This window comes from Spea bombifrons, chromosome 3 (assembly GCF_027358695.1).
Source record: "Spea bombifrons isolate aSpeBom1 chromosome 3, aSpeBom1.2.pri, whole genome shotgun sequence".
Classification (NCBI taxonomy): Eukaryota; Metazoa; Chordata; class Amphibia; order Anura; family Pelobatidae; genus Spea; species Spea bombifrons.
The window spans coordinates 6823835-6845353 of NC_071089.1; the positions used below are offsets into that span (position 1 = coordinate 6823835).

General features: G+C 44.8%; 1 protein-coding gene across 2 annotated transcripts; it reads left to right on the top strand.

Annotated features, from left to right (window-relative positions):
• Nucleotides 1–1533: 1533 nt before the first annotated feature.
• AIDA (axin interactor, dorsalization associated) lies at nt 1534–20556 on the top strand. Of its 2 annotated transcripts, XM_053460026.1 has the most exons (11): nt 1534–1873; nt 7204–7273; nt 11599–11652; nt 13417–13471; nt 14151–14214; nt 14474–14580; nt 15796–15807; nt 16478–16600; nt 18529–18651; nt 19324–19441; nt 20045–20556. In XM_053460026.1, the coding sequence occupies exons 1-11, from the start codon at nt 1767–1769 to the stop codon at nt 20139–20141; spliced, it is 930 nt and encodes a 309-aa protein (XP_053316001.1). In that variant the 5' UTR covers nt 1534–1766; the 3' UTR covers nt 20142–20556. The 2 variants fall into 2 exon arrangements, with proteins under 2 accessions (XP_053316001.1, XP_053316002.1); XM_053460027.1 differs by lacking the exon at nt 15796–15807.
• Nucleotides 20557–21519: the final 963 nt, after the last annotated feature.

Here is a 21519-nt window from a genome sequence, read left to right on the forward strand (position 1 = left end):
TGGCCGGACATCATCAGACCTGCCTTCCTTCCTTATTGAAGTAACTTTCAGAAACCGCCCGGGCAGTTTAAAGGGGCAGTTCTGTCCACATTTTATCAGCTATTACGGTGGCAATTATGCTCGCCCCTCCGATGACCTTCATTCAGCTAAAGTAAAAACTGTTTGATGTAGAAACACCACTTGTTTAGTTGATCGGCGCCTTGTTTCCCCCTCCTGGTAGGCACCCCCTAGGTGTACATTGCAATGGCGGGGTCCAGGTCATCATATTGAATGGGGCTGCCCATGGTAATACTCGGCAGGGGAGGGGGTGGCTGGGGGGGGTATGTTAGATCAGCACAAAGTAGCATTCCTGTTAAAAAATGACATCACTTTTTCTTTAAAGTCACCTTCAAGGGAAAATCCCACCCAGCACTCTCCTCATGTCTGCTCCCCAGATTTTTTTTACTTCGCAAAGAGGGTGGTAGATAAGTGGAACAGCCTCCCAGCAGAAGTGATAGCGGCTAATACGGTCGGGGGATTTAAACACGCGTAGGATGGGTATACGGCTTCTGCATCTAAGTCGAGACGGGCTGAATGGGGCCGATCTGCCAGCAGATTCTATGTTTCTATGGCCTGTTAACCCTTTCTACACAGTAAAATGTGATTGGCACAAATTGTCCAATCTTCAGAGGGGAGGCGCAGTGGTAGGTTTTGCTTTGCTGATGCCCCATTAAGATACAATACGGGCGTACAGTCCACTTCATGGAGGAATAAAGCGCATTCTCCTTCTGTAGCGATAGCTCTCAACAGCATTCATCTTATTGTCAGTTTTAAAGTTATTGTTAGTTTTTACCATCCCCCCCATTGTAACAGCCCTACGGAATCTGTTGGCGCTCTGTAAATAAATGGACTGTACCAAGTTCTACGAAGTATGCTGTCTCTTCATGAATTCCCACCTTATTAATGAATTGTAAAGAGATACTCACCCCAGCAGGGTAAGGCCTGCCCTACTCCCTCTTATTCTGTGCCTGGTAAACGTCACGAAGCCCCTTCCCCTGGGTACAGGCCAGCACTGGTAAGTCAGACGACTGTCACACATACACACTTCCTGGTTGTGACGTAATACAACAAGGAAGAGCCACTCAGGACAGTACAGTCCAGTCTCTGCCAGAGGGAGGGGAAGGGCTGATGACGTCACATAAACATAGTCCGCTCAGTATGCGCAGCTGCACTAAAACTCTGTAAGCCCGCCCACCAAGGCGCGTCATCCCCAGTGGGTTCTAAGCCACGCCCCTTGCTATTGGCGCTCCTGTCAAGCGCCGTTGCCTCCACCCTTCAGTGTGTTTGGAATGACGTAATTTCATAGTATTGGCGTAGTGAGCATGCGCGGCCAGTGGATGACGCCGTTGCCAAGGGCAACGACGCGATGTTGAAAAGCTATATAGGTGGGCGTGGTTTGTTAAACTGAGTGGCCAATGAGCGTTTGGGGAAGGAAGAAATGATTCAAGAAAAGGGCGTGGCTAGGGCGTTCATCGAGGCGTGGAACGCAAATGGTAGTAAGGGAAGGGCTGGGGCTATGAATAGGCGTCGGGGCTTCCTGTCCGTCGATGTGGTGGGCTTGGCCGCAGAGGAGGGGCAGGAGCAGCATCAGTAAGCGGCTGCAGCAGGGAGACCGGTCCCGGGTGTTTGCACGGAGTGACCGAGAGATGCAGAGCTGAGTCTCTCCTCTCAGACAGCCGCCGCCCCGGGGGCAGAACGTGCCCAGCCGGGTGTGACCCTGCCCAGCCATGAGTGACTTGAATAAAACCCTGCAGAAATGGCATGCCAGCTTCAGCAAGGGCACGGACTTCGACTCGTGGGGGCAGCTGGTGGAGGCCATTGATGAGTACCAGATGTAAGTTCTTCATTCACCCCAGTCGGGGGCAAATTGACGGCTAGAAAGGGCGATCACTGACCCAGCTACCCCTAACGCCCTGCAGTATGCGGGGGCAGAGAGCTCTATCCTGCAGGGGAGCGCGAGAGCCCCCCTTCGAACATATACCTGTAGGGCTTAAAGCTGTCAGTCACACTCAGCTGCTGCAGAACCCCTTGGGAGGCAGGACTGATGGCTGCTCTTCTTCCCAAGAGGTGCTGCCAGATCTTCCAGCTTCCATTGGGTTCTGGGAGCTTTGGGTGCCGTACCGGTGAGTCTGTTATTGTTCCTCCCCATGCCATATATATATATATATATATATATCTCATATCTATATGTGTGTGTGTGGCAATGACTGAGAATGGGATTATAGCAGTATCCGTTTATTTATTATTGTTTTATATAGCGCCATCATATTCTGCAGTGCTGTGCAAAAGGATTTCCGCTTTAACGGACGTTACTAATAGTCGGCGGTGAAATCTTTTTCATCTATGTATTTATTTATTTATTTACCTGACATTATTATTATTATTATCGTTGTTTTATATATCGCCATCGTATTCTGCGGCGCTGGATTGTGCTCTGCTAAAGCAATATAAATATAAGATATTTGTCTCCAATCTGCGCCTTTCTGCGTGTTTTCGGCGCGGGTTCCGTTATGTTTAATGAAGCGGTTTCATGCATTGAAATGTTAAATAGCAACGCTACTGTTATAGCGGATGCACAAGGAAACGGTCTAAAGATATTTAAAGGGTTAATGATTAGTGAATAGAGTTGTGCATGGGCTGCCCGTCTTAGATTCAGGAGCCGTATCCCCATCCCATGCATGTTTAAAGTCCCTCCCTGTATTAGCCTCTACCACTTCTGCAGGGAGGCTGATCCTCTTCTCTACTACCCTGTCCCGCTAATCTTGTATCGTAGGCTGCCCTTTTCTGCATATGAAGGTAACTAAATAGCTGCATTTAAGAGTTTTGCCTTCCTCTACCTTGCAGCCTGATGGATTTCAGGTTCAGAGACATGGCGGTTGGCTTAAAGGGACTATTGTGCCCCAAAATCTGTCATTTAGTGGCTTCAGTTAAGACTCCGCTCCCGTCCTGACTACTCAGTGGGGAAAATCGCTGTCCGAGTTAAAGGGCCGTCGGTCGCACGTGAAAGGACAGCGTGTCCCCCGGGCAGTCTTAGTGTTATTGTTAGTATTGGTTCATATGGCACCATCATATTCTGCAGCGCTGTACGTTAAAGGGGCTTTCCATCCATCACATGCACTAATTCTGATGAATGCATATATTAGCTGCGGGGGTCCTTTTGCAAATGCATGGACCCCCCCAAATACTTTTACACCCCCCCAGGTAAATGCCTTGTACGTGATGTTCTCCCCCGTCAGATCCAGCGCTGGCTCTGCAGGGGGCAGTTTAGACCCCGGGGCGCATGTGTACGGTTTTCCTATGGACTTCCATGGGAGCGATTTCCTGCCACTGATTGAAAGCTTTAAGTAGCCAGTCGGTGGCAAGAAAAGTCAGCTCATGTTGGAAGGCGGGACTTTTACTGCATGGCTGCGAGCTCTGTGCCAGGTAATGTGTGTGTGTGTGTGTGTGTGTGTGTGTGTGTGTGTGTGTGTGTGTATGTATATATATATATATATATATATATATATATATATATATATATAATATATAATATATCTCTATCCTTTTACCTTTTTTGGAAGAAAGGTCCCTTAAAGTACAAAAAATAGCAGAAAAAATGAATGACCGGTGGCTGTTATCGGCGCACAGTTGAATCGCACTTTACTCATGCTGCTGTTTTATTGTTTTTATATAGCGCCATCATATTCCGCTGCGATGTACAATGGGTTACCCCCCACAAATACACAGCGTGGTGTCGTAATAAATAGAAAAAAGCTGACTGTTTCTTTAAAAGTTCATGGGAAGAATATTTTACTTTATACTCCAAGCTGATTTCATTAATATTTTGGAGACGGTCCCGGTTCTTTTTGGCTAATTTGATATTTTATTCCCTTTTTCCAAAACCAAATATGATGCTGCTGTATAAAATAATAATAATAATAATAATTAATAATAACATAGGCAATGGCTCATCTAATATAACTTCAGTCTTAGATTCAGGAGCTGTGTTTCTATCCCATGTATGTTTAAATCCCCTCACTAGATTAGCCTTTACCACTTCTGCTGGGAAGCTGTTCCTCTTATCTACCACACTAACAGTAAAATAAAACTTCCTTACATTACATCTGAGCCTCTTAACCCTTTGTGGATATAACCCAGTATGTGCTGGGTTTTGGAGCCCCCCATGTCTGTCAGTCTGTCTCCGTTAGCAGAGAAGGGCTGCTCCCCCTCCCTGTCCGCTCAGCACAGAGTATCTTTACAGCAATTTCCTCCGGCTGTAACCGTATCCCAGGCGCTTCCAGCTCTCGGCTTCGGACTTATTTTTCGCAGGTTCCCACCCAAACTCTCTGGCTGTTTTTGGGTGGAGTTCTCCTGCAGGATGTGAAGAAACCGTGAAACCCGTTCACCCAGATGGACAGCCGGACCGTGCGAATACAAAAAAAAAAGTGAAAAAAAAAACCCAAAACGTGAAATTCGAAACTTTTTTTTTTTAATTTTTTTCATGTGTTTTATTTAAATATACTTTTATTCCAAAATGTTGGATTTCACAATTATTGGAACTCCTTACGCTGGAACGTCTCTGGCAGACACCACGTTGTTTGTTTGTTGTGAGAGAAGTTACAAATATTTACGAGTAATCATATGATGGTAAATAAGCAAATAAGGATGCAGGGGGGGGGCGGGGGATTCTGGGATAGATTGTTATTAAAGGGACGCTGTAGCCATCATACGCGCTTTAATGGATGGGACTGCTGTATGGCCCCCTTTTTAAATTTCTTTTTTTTTTTTGGTTTGCCCCATTCCCTTCAAGCATCCAGCCAGTCGGTTGTAACAGATGGCAGAACACAGCGGAGGAGGGCAGCTGCTGCTGCAGTGCTGCAGCTTCTAGGTCAGAAGTAGTACTTTAACCCCTTCATGACAAAGCCCGTACATGTACGGGCTCAAAATGCATTGTTTTCAATGGGTTTAGGAACCGCCCATTGTCCTTAAGGGGTTAATATGTATTCTTCTACAGCGAGGGTATCGGAAGGACCCTTTAAGCAGAGATTTGAAAATCCCCAGGGGCTAGGGAACTGGCGGGGGCAGAAGCGTGTTATTGCTGGCACCGTACACAAGTATTTGCCCCTGTTGAATATTTGTGGCGTATGAAACTCCATTGCCCCGCGTGAAGAAGTCCTCTTTCTGTTAGACTCGGACCTGGGTGCCAAACTTCTGCAGCCTTTAATTCGCCGATAAGTCCGTCCGTGCCTTGGAGGCGTTTAGTTCCATCTCCGCGCAGAACTGCTTTAAATAAATGTCTCCAAGGGGTTAATGCTGATGGACGGACGTTCCCCGGTGATGGAGATTTCTTTCTCCATTGATGGTGACGAGCTGTCCAGGTCCTGGCGCAGCCAGATATCTACAACTCCTGCCACCGCCACCAGTGTGCTTGACGCTTGGCGCGGGATTCTCCGTACTAAGTGCAGTTTTTGCTTTCTTTGAAGCAGAGCCGGGCCAGGATTTGTTCTTGAGGAGCATCCAAGTGACCTAGACGTGTTTATTTGTGGTTTTTGCCGTTCCGCTCCGCCATGATCTCATCTTTCTTGATAGCGGAGTCATGAACCCCGACCGTAGCTGAAGCGAGGCAGGCTTGTAGATCCTGCATGATGTTCTCGTGGCCCTTCATGGCTTCCTGGATTTTCCGCCTTGCCTTTTGGGAGAGTTGGAGGACGGTCGCTCCCGGGAAGATCTCCTTCTCTCTCCCGTTGGTCCGCATGGTTCTGACAGTGGGCTGGTGGAACCCCCAGAGCATAAGGAACGTATGTGGTGACCCTTTTCCAGACAGCCGTGTTCAGGATGATGATGGGGTTCGGAACCTTGTGTGCTGACGGCTTCAGTCCGAAGGCAAGGACCAGCGCCGGTCCGATTTATACTGGGCAGGGGTGGCCCGGATCAGGCGGGATTGTTTATTAACACCTGACCCCCCCCCCCCCCCCCAATAATTCCTTTTGCTGGGTTAATTCTTTTTCCTGGGGAGGGAAATAACTTGTACTTTTACTGTTAGGCATCCGCCTGAGAACAACTCTCATGATTCTGATCCATTTACATGAGGAAAAAAGGCTTTTGGTTGCCAAGGTGTTTGCTGATGCCCCCCCCCGCTCGATAAAGCAATGCCTTCCAGATGAAATAAAATACCATCTGTCGCCCTCGCGTATGATATGAGTAACTAAGAGCTGCGGAAATTGATTGCTGCGGTAAATGTAGGTCATGGCGGCTCCGCTCCCCCTGCCCCGAAGCTTTGCTTTAGATTAACGGCGGGATTCTGACGGAATAGGGGAAATTAACTATACGGTTCGGCCGTCCGAGCCGTGGGCCACGTTAAGCATTGTTGCGCCACTGTGGCAGCTATATCTATTGAATTACCCCAGGGGGGTGCTAACTTTTTTTTAAATCGAGGTTAATGTGCCCCGGGTTGTTTTGGGTATTTATTTCCCAGGGTTATCGCTGATTAGATACATTGCATTTATTTACATATCGCCAGCCCATTCCATGGCGCCGTTACAATGGGGGACAATAAGATTAACGCACGTTGACACATACTGGTAGAGAAGAAGAATAGGGCTTTAGATCTATATGGGAAAAAAAATACTCATTACATTACCAAACAATCACCGTTTTGAGGTCACTTCCATTTTTATTGCTATATAAATAAATGTAATATAATACCGAGTGATATATATATATATATATATATATATATATATATATATATATATATATATATATATATATATATATATATATGTATATGTTAATAAATTATTAAATTAAAGAAATTGAGAAAAATGGTGCCTTGTGTTACATGTTAACTTAATTAGTACATTAAAAAAATTAATCTGTTCGTCTCAAAATGTATTTTCTTTTATTTTGTTTACAACTCTGACGCCAGAATGAAGAACAGGATAGATTTAATTTTCCCTCCTTAGCATAAGATAGAGAGCCGGTTCCAGACTACCAAGGGGATCCATTTAACTTCAGAAAGAAGAGACCCGATCCTATTATCATCCTCCCCAAAAATATATGCTTTATTCTATAACGTAACCAGCTGCATAGATCCTTATCCTTCTGTTTGTTTGTTTTTTTGTTGCTGTTTTTCTGTTAGTGAATTGTTTTAATTTATGTTCGTTATTTTTTTCTTTTCCGCAGATTAGCTCGGCAGCTACAGAAAGAAGCCCAATCTCCGTCCAACGCCTCCGATTTTACCGAAGATCAAAAGGTACGGCCTCCTAACTCCGTCCGCGCGTTCCCTCCGTCTATCCACGACATCGAGACTCGTTACAAATAAACCTTTTATGTTTCATCTCGATATTCAGATGTGAATCTGTAACGTGCTCCTTGCTTCGCTGTATCCAGCGTTGGAAAGTTTATCCGATACCGCCCGGGTCGGGGAGGATGTTTTGAGTCGCTAATCGGTTTCCTAAATCTATCCGTGTACTTCCTTGTGTGCCGACCGCAGTCGTCGTATTTAGTGCAGGTTGCATTGCTATATCGCAGCTTAAAGAAACGGTCATGTGTGTTTTTGATGAGTCTTTTCCTCTTGAAGCTCTTGACCCATTTAAACTCCAGTCCAGAAAGGCCGGACACCCAGAGTTTGTGTTGTGACACGCTGTGTCCTGATCCGTTTCTTTCTCCTGCCCTTTGAAAATTTCCAGCAAAAACACTATTTTATATTTATTGTTGTTAAATAACGTAGATTATTATACATTCATAATATGTTAAATAATGAAGGTAGTGGTAGTAGTATTGATATTATTTTACCTTTAAGGTAGGCCTAACCACATCATTGGCTCTTAGCCATAAGCTTGTGAACGTCCCGCTTCCCTTTAGATTGTAAGCTCCTAGTGACAGGGCCCTCCAAACCCTTTGGTCTGTGTGACCTCGTTGTACGGCTCTGAGAATTCAGTTGGCCCGAAAAATTAAATACGCTCTCATTCTTATGGTCTTTATCTTCGGTGCCTGCCTACAGGGTAACGGTTGACTTGTTTGGGGTTATGGTGGGCCAGTCAGAGGTTCTCTAGACGGAGGGAAGGTGGCGGGTTTCTCATCTTGGAGATCAGCTCTGAGCCCTCTGCTATAACAAAAAGATGAGGGAAACTTGATGAATAAATGAAGGAGCGGTACATGAGCAGAACACGAGTCCAAGCGGTGGAAGCCCATAAGGAACGTCCAGTGTAAAGACAGAAATGTCACCACCAAGTCATAGTTGAGTAGCAAAGAGCTCACTCGGTGTCCACTCCTCTCCGGTCGATGGTAGTTGCCCCTGAAGTGTCCGTTCTTCCCCCACCTAAAAAAAACTCTGTGGTTCCAATGAAGCGTCGCTGGCAGCTTGTACTGAGAGTACTGAGAGTTTGTAGGCAGACGGGGTAGGAGGAGATGTGTGGGGTCTACTCTTGGGGCTTCCTAATGTGTTAAATGCCCCAGTTGCTGTTCGTAGACCAGTTCGACCAGTGCCAAGTTACCCCTGGACTCTTAACGATGGCTGATTAACCACCTGACAATCCCCATCATTGTGGCTCGGCTCAGAGCAACGCGGACTCTCACGTATTCAGACTGTAAAATGTATATAATACCCCAGAGCCGTCTTATCTGGTGTTTTTTGCTCTCTCCTGCCCCGTTCGGGATTCGGCAGCGGAGCTCAGCCGTGATATTCAGGAGCTTAAAAAATGCAAAAAAAAAAATCCTAATTGGACCATCCAGCTTTGTTTTCTGCCCCAGGGGTCAAACGTTTTCCTGTTTTATCACAGAGGGTGGATCTCCTAATCCCCCCACTGTGTAACATTAAGTAGAGTACAATTTATTTTTTTATGAAAAGCGCATTTTCTCTGCCAGGACGTTACGAAGTCTGTGTCTGGTTTAAAGCCTCGTACGGATATACCGTCGAGTCAGAAGACAATCTAACATTCTTGAAAGATTATCTCAGCCTCTTGCTGCGTTCAAACAGGAAAGAATCATCAGAAAAATCGCTCCCGTGGGGTCGTGGATAAACCTCCAAGGCCTAGCGGGGTTAGACTCTAGCGGAGGGAGCGTCTGTAGACCTTACAGATGTCTTAACCGTGACTGGCACCTGCAGCATACGGCTTGGTTATCCTTGCAGATGGCTTCACAGTGAGGGTTGTGAAAATAATAAAAAATAAATAAAATTGGAACAGCCTCCCAGCAGAAGTGGTATTGGCTAATACATTGAGGGGGATTAAACATGCATGGGATAGTCATATGTCTCCTGAATCTAATACGAGACCAACGACTGGTTTAAGGTTTAAAATTAGATGTAATTAAAATTTGAACAGCTTTAGTTAGGAGGAGGGAATAAATATATAATATTGTGACAAACCCTATAGCATGAGGGCCATACATGTCACTTTTAGGGGTCCTAAGCACAGTCCTCTAGGGCAATCAGAGTCAGGAACAGCAGCTTTGAACAAAACAGCGCTTTATTTTTACCGCTTAAACCCCAAAAACCAAATCATAAAAATAAAGCCTAGCCCCCAATTGGAGCCGTCTCTAACTTAACTACGCTGGTCCGGACTGACCAGCCTAATCATCCACTATCTCAACCTCCCCGCCAGACCCAGCTACGCCAGGCTCTGGACACCCCCAGGCAGGTATTGCCTCACTTGGCTCAGGGATTGTCTTCTTCAGGGCCTCTCCTTGCCCTGGGAGCACAGGGAACTTCCTCTTCCCCCAACAGTCTCCCTGAGTATCAGGCTTCAGGGGTTTTTAATGCCCAGCACCTGGGCCTGATGCCGGCCCCATAAGAATCCCGGACCGGATCCTGCAGATTTCTTGCCTCCTGGAAAACCCGGCATGGAATTTCCACAAAATGGGGGAATGGAGCATTGGCCCACCCTGCTCTCCAATTGCTCCACCCCAGGGACCCATATGTATAATCTGCATAGCAGCTGTACTCAGATGCCATGCAAATCAACTCCCTGGGGTTCACACTGTCACAATATATATATATATATAAAAAAAATCTCTACTCTTGCTGATCAGAATTTGGCTGATATCAATCATTAAACAGAAAGTTTGGCTGACTTTATAAAGGATGTGTATAAATGTAATGTTATGCATTTTACAGTATGGTGGGTTTAATGTCAGATAATTGTTGGATCGCGTTACTTTAATGGGTTTTTTTTTTGGTGAAAATAAGCGCGACAAAAAGAACAACCACCGTCGCTTGCTGTTCCTGGCGTTTGCCTGATTATTGTTCATGGAGTATATTCATTAAAGGGAGAGTCAGCAGGAGAGCTGAAGTCTCGGATCCTTCCAGTCGCTATTCGTTATATGAGGGCCACACAGGCTGGTTCTGCCATCTAGAAGGGTTGAGCTGGTCCTGTATAATGTATAATCCAATGGGTGAGAAATCTCAGCGATTTAACCATACATTATACAGGGTCGGCCAAAAATCATCCTGCATCAGAAGTTCAATGTGGTTAGTAAAGTCCAGGAGCTGAAACGCGACTCGCCCTTTAGTGAATAGATCCCTATGGCTGCATTTAACGCTGAGGTTTTTTTTAATGGCCCTTTAACGGCTGTTACTCTCACGTGGTTCCTCGGGCACCGTCTTAAGGCGCTTTACGTTCTGCTTGTGAATGGGTCGCTTCTATTTTTCCTGAGTCTGCTGAACTTTACCCCCGTCGCTGGTGGGTAATGCTGCAAACGCCGTGTGAGCCAGAGACTTTTATGGCTTGTCGGGGATTTGGAGATTTGGAATAGCTCGAGTAGAATGTATATGGAAACTGAATAATGTTCTGGCACGAGACCAGCCGCCGTTATTCACAGCCGTACAGCAACCGCACCCTGCTTCGAACGTGGAAACGACAATTCACTCCTGATTTCAAGTACAACATAAGAAGAATGTGTGTTTATGTGGATGAAATCTTCGATAGTTTGAATATTTTTTTAACATTTTTTTTAAAAACATGTTTAATTTCTGTAAAAATGCTAACATAGCGAGTGAAACTCACATCACTTTAATTTTTTTCTTGCTTGTATCCGATTAAGAATAATAATAAAAAAAATATATATATATCCCCCCCCTCCCCCAACAGTAGTAATTTTTGACCCATAATATAATGTTTTCCGGCAGCTGCATATCAGCCACTTTTATGATTCTCGCTCTGTTATCTAAGCCCCAATTTTCTAGGCAAACACCCTGACTCCTTATCATTCTGCCTGCGGGAAACAATAGAATGTCTCAGTCTCAATCACCCAGCAGGACATGCTGACTAATGAAAGTCTATGGAGGAATGGACTTCATTAGCATTGCCAGAAAGCATCAGCTCAGTGTGGAGCTTGAGCAGGGAAGTCCCCCAAAACATCACATGACTGACAGCAACGGCGTTGCAACAATGCATTATTAATCTATTTCACTTACTAAATAATGTGGGATAAACTTAGTGAATATATTGCTTGTTTTGCAGGGTAAATGGTCGCAATTTAGTGCTAATAATGGAATTATGTTATGTTATTTTAAGGATTATTTTTATAGCCAGAGTAGTAAATTCACGTATTTGTAATATGTTCTCTTTACTTGTGCAGAAAACCATCGGGAAGATCGCAACATGCCTGGAGCTCAGGAGCGCCGCCCTGCAGGTAAACGGAACTTTCATTTCCTTTGTGACTGTATTAAGACGGTCAGTATTGTGTATTGTTAGGCTTTTATGCCTTGGTTCCCTTTGTAGTTGGGGGGGTGTTTATCCAATGTGAAGGTAAAGCAGAAAGTCAGCTATATATTGTGCTTACAATGAAACAATTGAGCGAGGCAAGGTGGGCTTAATCCAGATGGCTGGAGAGATGGAGGAGCCGATCCATAGCTAAGGTGGGCGCTTCCTCCCCCTGTGGATTTGGGTCCTTCCAGGTGGGTGAGGACCCCTGTTTGTGAAGTTGTATAGGCGGCTTCCCCACCTCTAATATACACAGTAAGAGAAAAGTGGAGGTGGACAGAAACTTCCACAGGAACATGATTGGCAGATTTTCTGTGGTCATCGTGATATTTGTCATGTGGCTGTGGTGATGTCATAACACATGCAGCGTTGGAGAGTGTAAGCTCCTTTTTGTACTCATCAGGGGACACTTAGGAAAAAGTCCACCAGGAGTCCCCACAGAAGCTCTCCTAAGTCAGGTTTTGGTGGCTTGGTCCAGGTCTGTTCTTCACCTGTGCAGCATTGAGAATGCCGGTGGGGAAATGGCGATGGCCATCTGTAGGGAGTTCCAGTTTGACATAAATATGGGTTAATGTGCAAACAATAAACCAAACCCAATGCAGCATTGATCCGGATTCCAGCGCACTGCAAATGAAACCAGATTTAGAGTAAGCTTGGCAAAGTTCTCATTGACCTAACATAGAGCTCCTGTGGGGGCAAGATGGCTTCCTGGTCATAGAATGCTTGCTTATTGGTGCAGAAGTGGGCCATTTGCCTCTGATGTTAAGTTCTAGAAGTCATCAAAAGCTGCTCTCCTTATCTGCCCCTTCACGCTGAGACTCGCGGGGGCAAAACTTGAGAGTTCTCTGGTACGGAGCTATCACAACGGGCCAATTGGTTCCAAGTGGCTACGTTAGACGATTCTATGTATCTGGTTTATTGGCAAGGGATGGGGAATTAACCCTTTATGTCCCGGGGGCAGTGCGCGCTTTCAGCCCCACCGTGTTAGTTTAGATAGTCGTACATTAGTCTCAGACTTTCGCGGTGTATGAAGCGTAATGTAAACACAGTCTGTCTGCAGCGTTCAACATCCTGAAACCCCCCCCGAGTAATTCCCGCCGTGTGGCCCGGTGTTTACGGGGAGCGGTCTGCGGACTGAGTGTCGCTGACATACAGAGAATGTCTCGAGCAGACGGAACGCTCTCGGACGGCGACGCATTTATTCACCACCCACCTAAAACACAATTCGCTGCTGAGTGTGACTGTATGTAACGGACAAAAACATGTGTTTCCTACCAGCGTAAACCCATTCCTGGCATAAAACCAACTTTTTTTCTCTTTTTTTGGTAATTTTTGTAAATCTTGTTAAATATTTTCGTTTTTTGTTTTTTTTTGCCCCCCCCCCTTGCAAATCCATGGAGGGTTTCTGCATACATTTGCCCCCTCTCCCCACCCCAGCTATTTTTCATCTCTTGGCACGATTTGATCCCACACTGGTTTGGCAATTGGCACTGGGGGGGTTATAACCCGATCCTCCATGAACATGCACAGAAAGGGCCACGGAGAAGGTGGGGAGCTGCATCTCTGTAGCTGCAGCTTCTCCCTAAGGTATGTGTATGTTCCCCTTTAATTTATTTTATGACTGAATATCACTGGAACCGCATAGGGATATTGTGAACTGAAACGGCCTCTTCTCTGTGTGTTCTTTCCACAGTCCAACCAGTCTCAAGAAGAGTTCAAGCTGGAGGACTTGAAACAGCTAGAACCCAGTAAGTTTGTCTTACGATAGGGGCGGAAAAAGCAAATTCCATCACGATTAAATATTGAAATACTTCCAGCATAGCATTGATCGGTTTGTACATCGTGAATCCGTAGTCTGGAATCGACTAAAGAGGATATATTTGGTTTTTTTTTTTTTTTTTTTTTTAATCCGCAGTCCCTTCAGCATACTTCCCCAGATGTTCTAGAATATACGCACCTCGCGGGGCCGCCAGCCATAACACGCGGATTCTCCATTCCGTTACGTGTGTGGCCTACCATAGAGTGGTGGCTGCCTACCATAGAGTGGTGGCTGCCTACCATAGAGTGGTGTGGCTGCCTACCATAGAGTGGTGGCTGCCCATCCATCTCTATGGTTTTGCGGTGGTTGATCATTGGGGGTTAGGTGTTCCCAGCAGCCACAAACAGATCGTATCCTCGGGGTACAGGAAGTAGAAGCGCAGTTAAGGATTTTACGGTTTAAGGGCCGCAATAAATGCTGTCGGAAAAAGATACAGGTGTGTTACAGAACAAAACTGTTACTAAAGAGAAGAATAACATATCCATTATGACTTATTTAAAAGGTCGGAGTCTGTCGGAAATACGGGCAGCCCGGGGTGAACGCGGAAACTCCTTAATAGGAGAAACTTTCATTCTAATAAATTCCGTGTCTGATTTTTGCCGTTTCAGTTTTAAACAACATTCTTACTTTCAACAAAGAATTTCCCTTTGATGTCCAACCAGTTCCATTAAGGTAGGAACCGCTTTCTTTCCACTCGTTTACTGGACGTGTGCGAAAGTGGAACGTATGTACGGTGAAAAATAAGAATGGATTTATTATAATAAACATGTTTGAGAAGGAGGCTGTGATGTGAGTAACCTGGTGTTGGCGGCACTGATGTGGTGGTGGGGGGTGTCTCTGATGCTGAATGGAAGTCATGGAGCGTTTTGCCGTCACCGTTCTACGGAGAAAGAAGTCATCTGGATGCCCTGTTGCTTTTATTTTGTTTTAGGAGGATTTTGGCTCCTGGGGAGGAGGAGAATTTAGAAGTGGAAGAGGAGGAAGAAGAGGCCGGTGCTGGAGTTGGATCTCCAGATGCCTTCCCTGCGCGAGTCCCAGGTGAATGACCCCGAGTGTTACAAGAGGTCGCCATACCTGGCTTGCCTGTGCCGTCTTTGCCCCCCCCATGGCTTGCCTGTGCCATCTTTGCCCCCTCAAACAGCCTGCCTGTGCCCCTGCCCACACTACTACCCTGCATGAGTGGTCTGCGGCTGATCCAGCATGCAGGAAGTGGATGTGATGTCACTTCCTGCCAGCTGGATCAGTTATATACCATGCCTCTGGTACCAGGATGGTTACGCCAGAGAGACCCCTAACTCGTGCACCTTGTGGAAGGCAGAGGCCTAATAGGAAAGTGAAGCTCGTGCCACCCCTATACTGCCCCGGCCCTCTGCCTCCTGAGTTCTCAAATAGACTCACTCCTTATACAGTCGTACGTTTTTAAGAAATTTACTTTGTTTAGCTGTAATGCAAGGACGCTTTTCTTCACCAAGAGAGAGGTGCATAAGTGGAACAGCCTCCCAGCAGAAGTTGTCTATTGCAGTAAGGGAATTTAACCCTGCATGGGACAGGCATATGGCTCCTGAATCTAACACGAGAACAATGACTGATTGAGCAGCTAGAGACATTCCATGATAAAAATAAGTATTTTTACCAATTCTGTGCAATGTGACTTTTTGGTTAACTCAAAAATGTGATGAAAAGTTCGATGTAGAGGACGTCCGTTGAGGTGTTTGTGTTCGTTCATCCGCTGCCAAGTTTCTGAAACGCTTTCCCTGTTTCTCAGCGTTTACACGCGTGTTATTTTTATAAAAGAGGGGGATCTTTCAAAATATATTTGGCAGCAGCCCATTCAAAGTCCAGCCCCGGCCCCTCGCTTATTGGGATATTGGTGGCTTTAAGGGGACCCGTCTAAGCAGTGTAAAGCGCTGAGTATATAGACCACCAGAAACTATGTTCATAAAGACACCGGTTACAGTTTAGACCCCCGTACTGAAAACAAAGAGCCCGACTCTGAGCCTCCCTTAATCTACCGCAATCTTCGAAAAAGATCTAGGGGTAAATGGACCCTTTATATGCGACCCTTTTGGTGCGCAGAGGGTTAAGTCCTACATTTGTTTATCTGATGTTATTTTTGTAAGTAATCTCTGCCGTTGAAGCTTATTTTGCATGCTTTGTTTTACATCCCTCGCCGTGTCCTCGTCCCTTCACGTGGTGTCGTGGCTCCTCGTTGCATGGCTCCCCCGCTTGCTTGTGCCGCACAACTCCCATTAGGAGCGATTCAAGGTACGATCGTCTTATTGCCGTCCAACGCTTTCCTTTAATATTATGACGTTTGCTTGAATTTGCTTTCGTGGCCTTTTAATATGCCAAAAGCGCAAAATAAATAAATAATAATAAAAATATATATATATTTTAGTAATAAAAATATTTTTAAACCAATTTCTCATTTATTATCTTACTTTTTTTCATTCACTGATTATTGATCGGATTCACTGATAGAGGTTACAAATTTGTTTTTTTATTTTCCAATAGTTATTTTAACGGCTTTTAACCCAATAAATTGAGTGTAAAGTTATGCGTGGTTATTATACCCGATATTTTAGGGTAATTGGGTTTGGATCCAGCAACTTTCCACAACCTCTGTACACCTTCACCACGCTACAGAATAGTGAAAAGAGCACGAGTCATCATTTTTAGGGAATGATTATCATGTGACAAAAGGGGCAGGCGATCATAGGTTGTTGCCATAGAAACCGAAAAAAGCTTCTTAAAAGTTTGTGTGATTGAACCTTAAAATAAAAAAAAAAGAATAAAATGGCAGATCTGCTGAGTGTGCTTAATGAGTGCGCTTAATAATTTAGCCAAGTGAAAAATAACCTTTTTAATACACAAATCTTCACATAAATATTTAATTGAATTTTTTTTATGTATTCTCATTATTTGTAATATTCAGGCACTCTCTTACCAAGACTCCCTTCTGAGCCCGGGATGACCCTTCTCACTCTAAAAATTGAGAAAATTGGATTAAAAGACGCAGGGCAGTGTATCGATCCCTACATGACAGTCAGCGTGAAGGGTAAGAGATGCAACCGCCAAGAACCTTTCTCTAAAAACACGCAGTAAACCGAATATTGTCCCCACCCCCCTAACCTCCTGCTCGAGTTAGAGACCCCCAATAACTGGCAGCATCACACCCCGATGTACATCACGGTTATGAGATCATCGTATATAGAGGGCAGATTTATTCCGGTTTGATTTAATTGAAAGCCCTTTTATAACATTCATCCTTCCAAGAAAAAAAAGTATCTGTAAAGAATGAAATCTTTTATGACCCAACATATATTATATATACATATATTCTGATATCATTGAGAACGTCCTTGTTGTGTTTTGTGACGTCCCAACAATTTGCTGCTGGCGTGAAGTATGATCATAAATCCCACATGTTTACTGAACGGGTTGTATCGGGGTCATGTATAGAGACTGAGTGTATGTGGGGAGTACCTCACAGTCCGTTTAAAGATTCAGCCTCCCCCGGTCCGTTCTCGCCGTATCGTGCGAGAAATGCAGGATCTGGCCTCCTGTCTTCTGGGAAGCCGGCTCTCGTGATCCAAACTCTGCAGCTGCTTTCAGATTTTCTGTCAATGTAGTCATTTGGCTAACTAGTCGTTCCACACCTTTGGACTTGTGCAGATTGTTGGTGTATCCGAGTTAAAGGGAAACCCCTGCCATCGTTTTCACTTTAATGTGTTTGATAGTTGAGTGATGTAGACCCCCAATACGTATTTGCCCCCTCTTGTGCCATTGCTGATGCGTCTTGTGCCGAATACCTCTCCGTGATGTGTAATACCGGTTAGAAGGGCCGCCTGGGACACCTGAGTGTCTATTTAAGACATATGATCTCTGCCACTTTGTTCATGACATGCTGAAGCACAAACATCATTAATGTTTCACTATTCCAGCTGTTATCAGGTAGTGTAGGGTTGAAATGTTGTCCGACCATGCTGTGGAGACATGATAAGCACTCTGGGGGCATGCTGGAAGTGCTTTTTATACCCTCCACTGGACTGGTTTTTGGTTTGGTGGGACCACAGGCCACAGACCTCCCCATTGATATGTTTGTCAACGTCCGGGGCAGAACTGAAACTTGACTCGGCCCGTGGGAACATCAGGGAAGTTGTAAATATCCTGAGTTGGCGATTCTATAGGGCATCCTTATAAAGAATTGTCATACGGCACCAAGCTAAACATGGAGAAATCGTTAAACTTCCATTAGTTGCCTCGTAATACGGTAATGTTGGCCACAAGGTGCTACAGAATCAGAGGATTACCAGATCCTTCGCTGAATGGTTCACTATAGTTTAGATTACATAAAAAATCTGTTGATGGCCAAATATGTTGGTTTGGACAAAATATCTATATATCTATAAAAAAACAAACAAAAAAAAAAACCTCTCCCTTCTCACGGTTGGTATGTGTCTTCCTCAACCTCGGATGCTCTACCAGAGGCTTGGGAGTTTGCGTGTCCTGCACCATATCTTAGCTGTTTCTGGCGCCGCACTCTCCTGGACAGAGTGTTCTGATGTCTATGTTGGAGCCGCTCTCCCAGGAGTCGCAGCCCAGAGGGCTCGTATGACCACACTGGCCTTTACTCTCCACATCTTCTCTAGTTCTTCTTCCAGGCCCTGGTACTTCTCCAGTTCCTTGTCCTCCTTACTAACGTTGCTGTCACTTGGCACCGCTGCATTTATCACCACTGATGTCTTCTGGTCCTTGTCGACCACCACGACGTCGGGTTCATTGGCCGGCACCTGCTGGTCTGTCTGGAAGTCTCACAGGATCTTAGCCCTGCTATTCTCCAAACCTTCTGTGGAATCTCCCATTTAATTTAGTTATATGTTGAGTGAAATGGTTAGCTGCTGACTGTCGTTTTGGGGAAGATAAAGTAAAAAAAAGTCTTGCTTTTCTCAAAAATAAAAATATTGTTCTTCCTTGAATGTTCAGATGTAAACGGCATCGATTTGACTCCTGTACAAGACACGCCGATGGCAACGCGGAAAGAGGACACTTACGTTCATTTTAACATCGAAATTGAAATACAGAAACACGTTGAAAAACTCACCAAAGGTAAGTGTGGGTGGGAGAGAGGGCGCTCGCGGCAGTTGGGAGGATAGGATCTCCGTTAGTGGTGAATGTGGCAATTAAAGTGGGAACAGCTTAACATTTCAAATGGACTCCTAACCCTTTAAATGCATACCTGGGACTTCTCAGGGCTTTTGCCCCTCAGGCACGGAAATGTTGCTACCATGGAAACAGAAGAAAAAAGTGCTGTTTAAATTATCCAGGTGAAAGAATGAAATGACAGATCTGTCCCCCCCCATGGCTGATTTGTATAACATAGAGTGGCGTTCATTCACCTTTTAAGCCTCACTAAGATGAAGATCCCTTATTTTTGCGGGAATCTATTCTCCCTTTTGAGTCAATGGAGTTTTTTTTTTGTTTGTTTTTTTTTTTTGGAAGGGTCAGTTCTCTTTACGTTCCAAACAAATCCCCTATTCCCCCCCCCAGGACTGGGGTGAATGGATTTATTAGCGCTAGTGTGGAATTATTTAATATCCCTTATCTTAAATTCTCTCGCTTTTGCTCACTCTCACTTAATCTGTAAACACCGCTCCGTTGGTTTATTTAGCATATAAAGCTGTAACGGGAAGGATTTGGGAAAGGTGGCCGCTCGGGACACTCGGGATTCCTTTCTTTTCTGATGATGCCATTTGTAATTTATTTTTGTTTTATCTACAGGGGCAGCTATTTTCTTTGAATTCAAGCACTACAAGCCCAAAAAGAGATTTACGAGCACAAAGTGTTTTGCCTTCATGGAGCTGGATGAAATCAAGCCTGGCCCGATCGTCGTAGAACTGTAAGCACCGGAGTGTACTGGGGCCAGCCTGTCGTTCCACCGCTCGCTCTGGCATCTAACTGCCGACTGCAATACAAAGGGATCGGCCATTTCTTATTTATATGTTTTTTAACTTAGGCCAGTGTAGGCCAATGAGTTTTCAGACGGTTGCTTATCAGTCGTGTATGAGCTCTCGCTCTGTTAATGTAGCCCAACATACTAGACAAACGCCCTGACTCCTCATCATGCTGCCTTGCGGTAAACAGTAATGGCTTGGTCTTAATCACTCAGCAGGACCATCTGACTGGTGAAGGTCTGCCTGCAATGGTGACATCCAGGCAAAGCTGGTGCTTGCTTGCATTACGGTGCCCCCTACCAGCTTGGTGCCCAAGGCAGTCCCCTAGTTTGCCCGTGTTGTAGGGGCCAGTCCTGTCTCATCTGCAAATACCTATATGACACAAAACCTCTCTCCTTCGGTGCTACGCTATATTACTATGTACAACACCACATCAAACTCTTAAATAAATGTATTTTCCGTGGGTTTCCCCAGTGGGTCTTTGCATGCCAGAGCTTCACACTCTAAAGAATGGCTTCCTCACTTTTTTTTTCTTTATCGTGTTTCAGCTACAAGAAACCAACTGACTTTAAACGCAAGAAATTACAGTTGTTAACAAAGAAACCTCTCTACCTGCATCTACATCAGACGCTGCACAAGGAGTGAATTCGGGTCCGGCCTGTGCCTTCCGAGCAGAACCACACAGAAGCACCCGACACGGGTGACCACCGCCGTCTTCGGTTACCGATTATCAAGCAGCTGATGCCGACACATGCACAACATTTTATGAATCTCATTTCTATGTAGGAAAGGCATAACGGACCACAAAAGCTGCAGGAAAATAAGGGGGGGGGGTGAATATGGACCTCCTAAGGTTACAATGATGTAAAACCACAGCAATAATAGACTTATTTTTGAATTTAGCGTAAATTGTTGCGGCCCCAGAATGCCGGCCGTCTGCCTTGTGAAGAGTTTTGTTGAAGGACTTGGGTGACTGGTTCACATCTGTATATAAAAAAGTGTCGTGCTATATTGTGTGTCCGTACTGACCCGCGCGTGTTCAACAGGAGCATTTACCTTTTTTTATTTTTTTTAATCAAATAACCATTTTAAAATCTATTTTCATAACTACACCATAATGGCGTCTTCATACGGTGCATGACCCATTATCCCTTGTTTTACAGGATTTTAAGAAATTCCCTGGCTCCTTGAGAATTTGCTCATTATCCAAATGTAAGGGAGTTTTTTTTAAACATGGTTCTGATCTTAACGTCATTCCCAAATTTGATTAACGCTTTCAGTTTACTGATATTATTCGTATATGTAATATGGTTTATACAAAGTGTATCGAATGAGTAGCTTCGGTGAATTCTGATTTTATTTCAAGGTTTTGAGTTATTTGGGGAATTTTTCATCACTTATGCAAAACTTGCATCTCAAGAGTACCTTAATGATACGTTTCAATATAACTGATGCGGAGATCATCATGAGGCACAAGATACACCGATTTATTAAAATCAGATGCATACAAAAGATATTTTTAATAAAAAAATATCGGTACATATGAAGGGTACAGATTCATTATAATAGGTTCAAAGCAACTGAGACCTAATACTGTTACTGCACATCTTAAGACATAATGTATATCCGTATGTCTGGACTCCTCCCCGGACTGCAAACATGGGCGAGGGAATGATCTCGGGCACAGGGGTAATATTCTGTACCATAGGGGAAGGGGATCTATTTCAATCAACGTTCTTAGGCGTCTTACAGAGAACCCCAATCGGAGTTGTGGGGTTTCCTCTCGCTTTATCGGGCATGTATTGGATCTCAGGTGATGCTCGCATCGATTGCGTATTGAGATCTGTAACCTAAAGTATCTGTCTCCGCTCCAAAAAAGCGTTAACCACAAAACGCTCAGATTCGAAGACCCGACGTTGTGTTTGGTGCTTCAGTTCTAGAACAGAACATTGTTCTCAACTCGTGTTCCATTTTCAGTTGTTGTATCCGTCAGAATGGTAAGCCAGCATCATACAAGGGGATC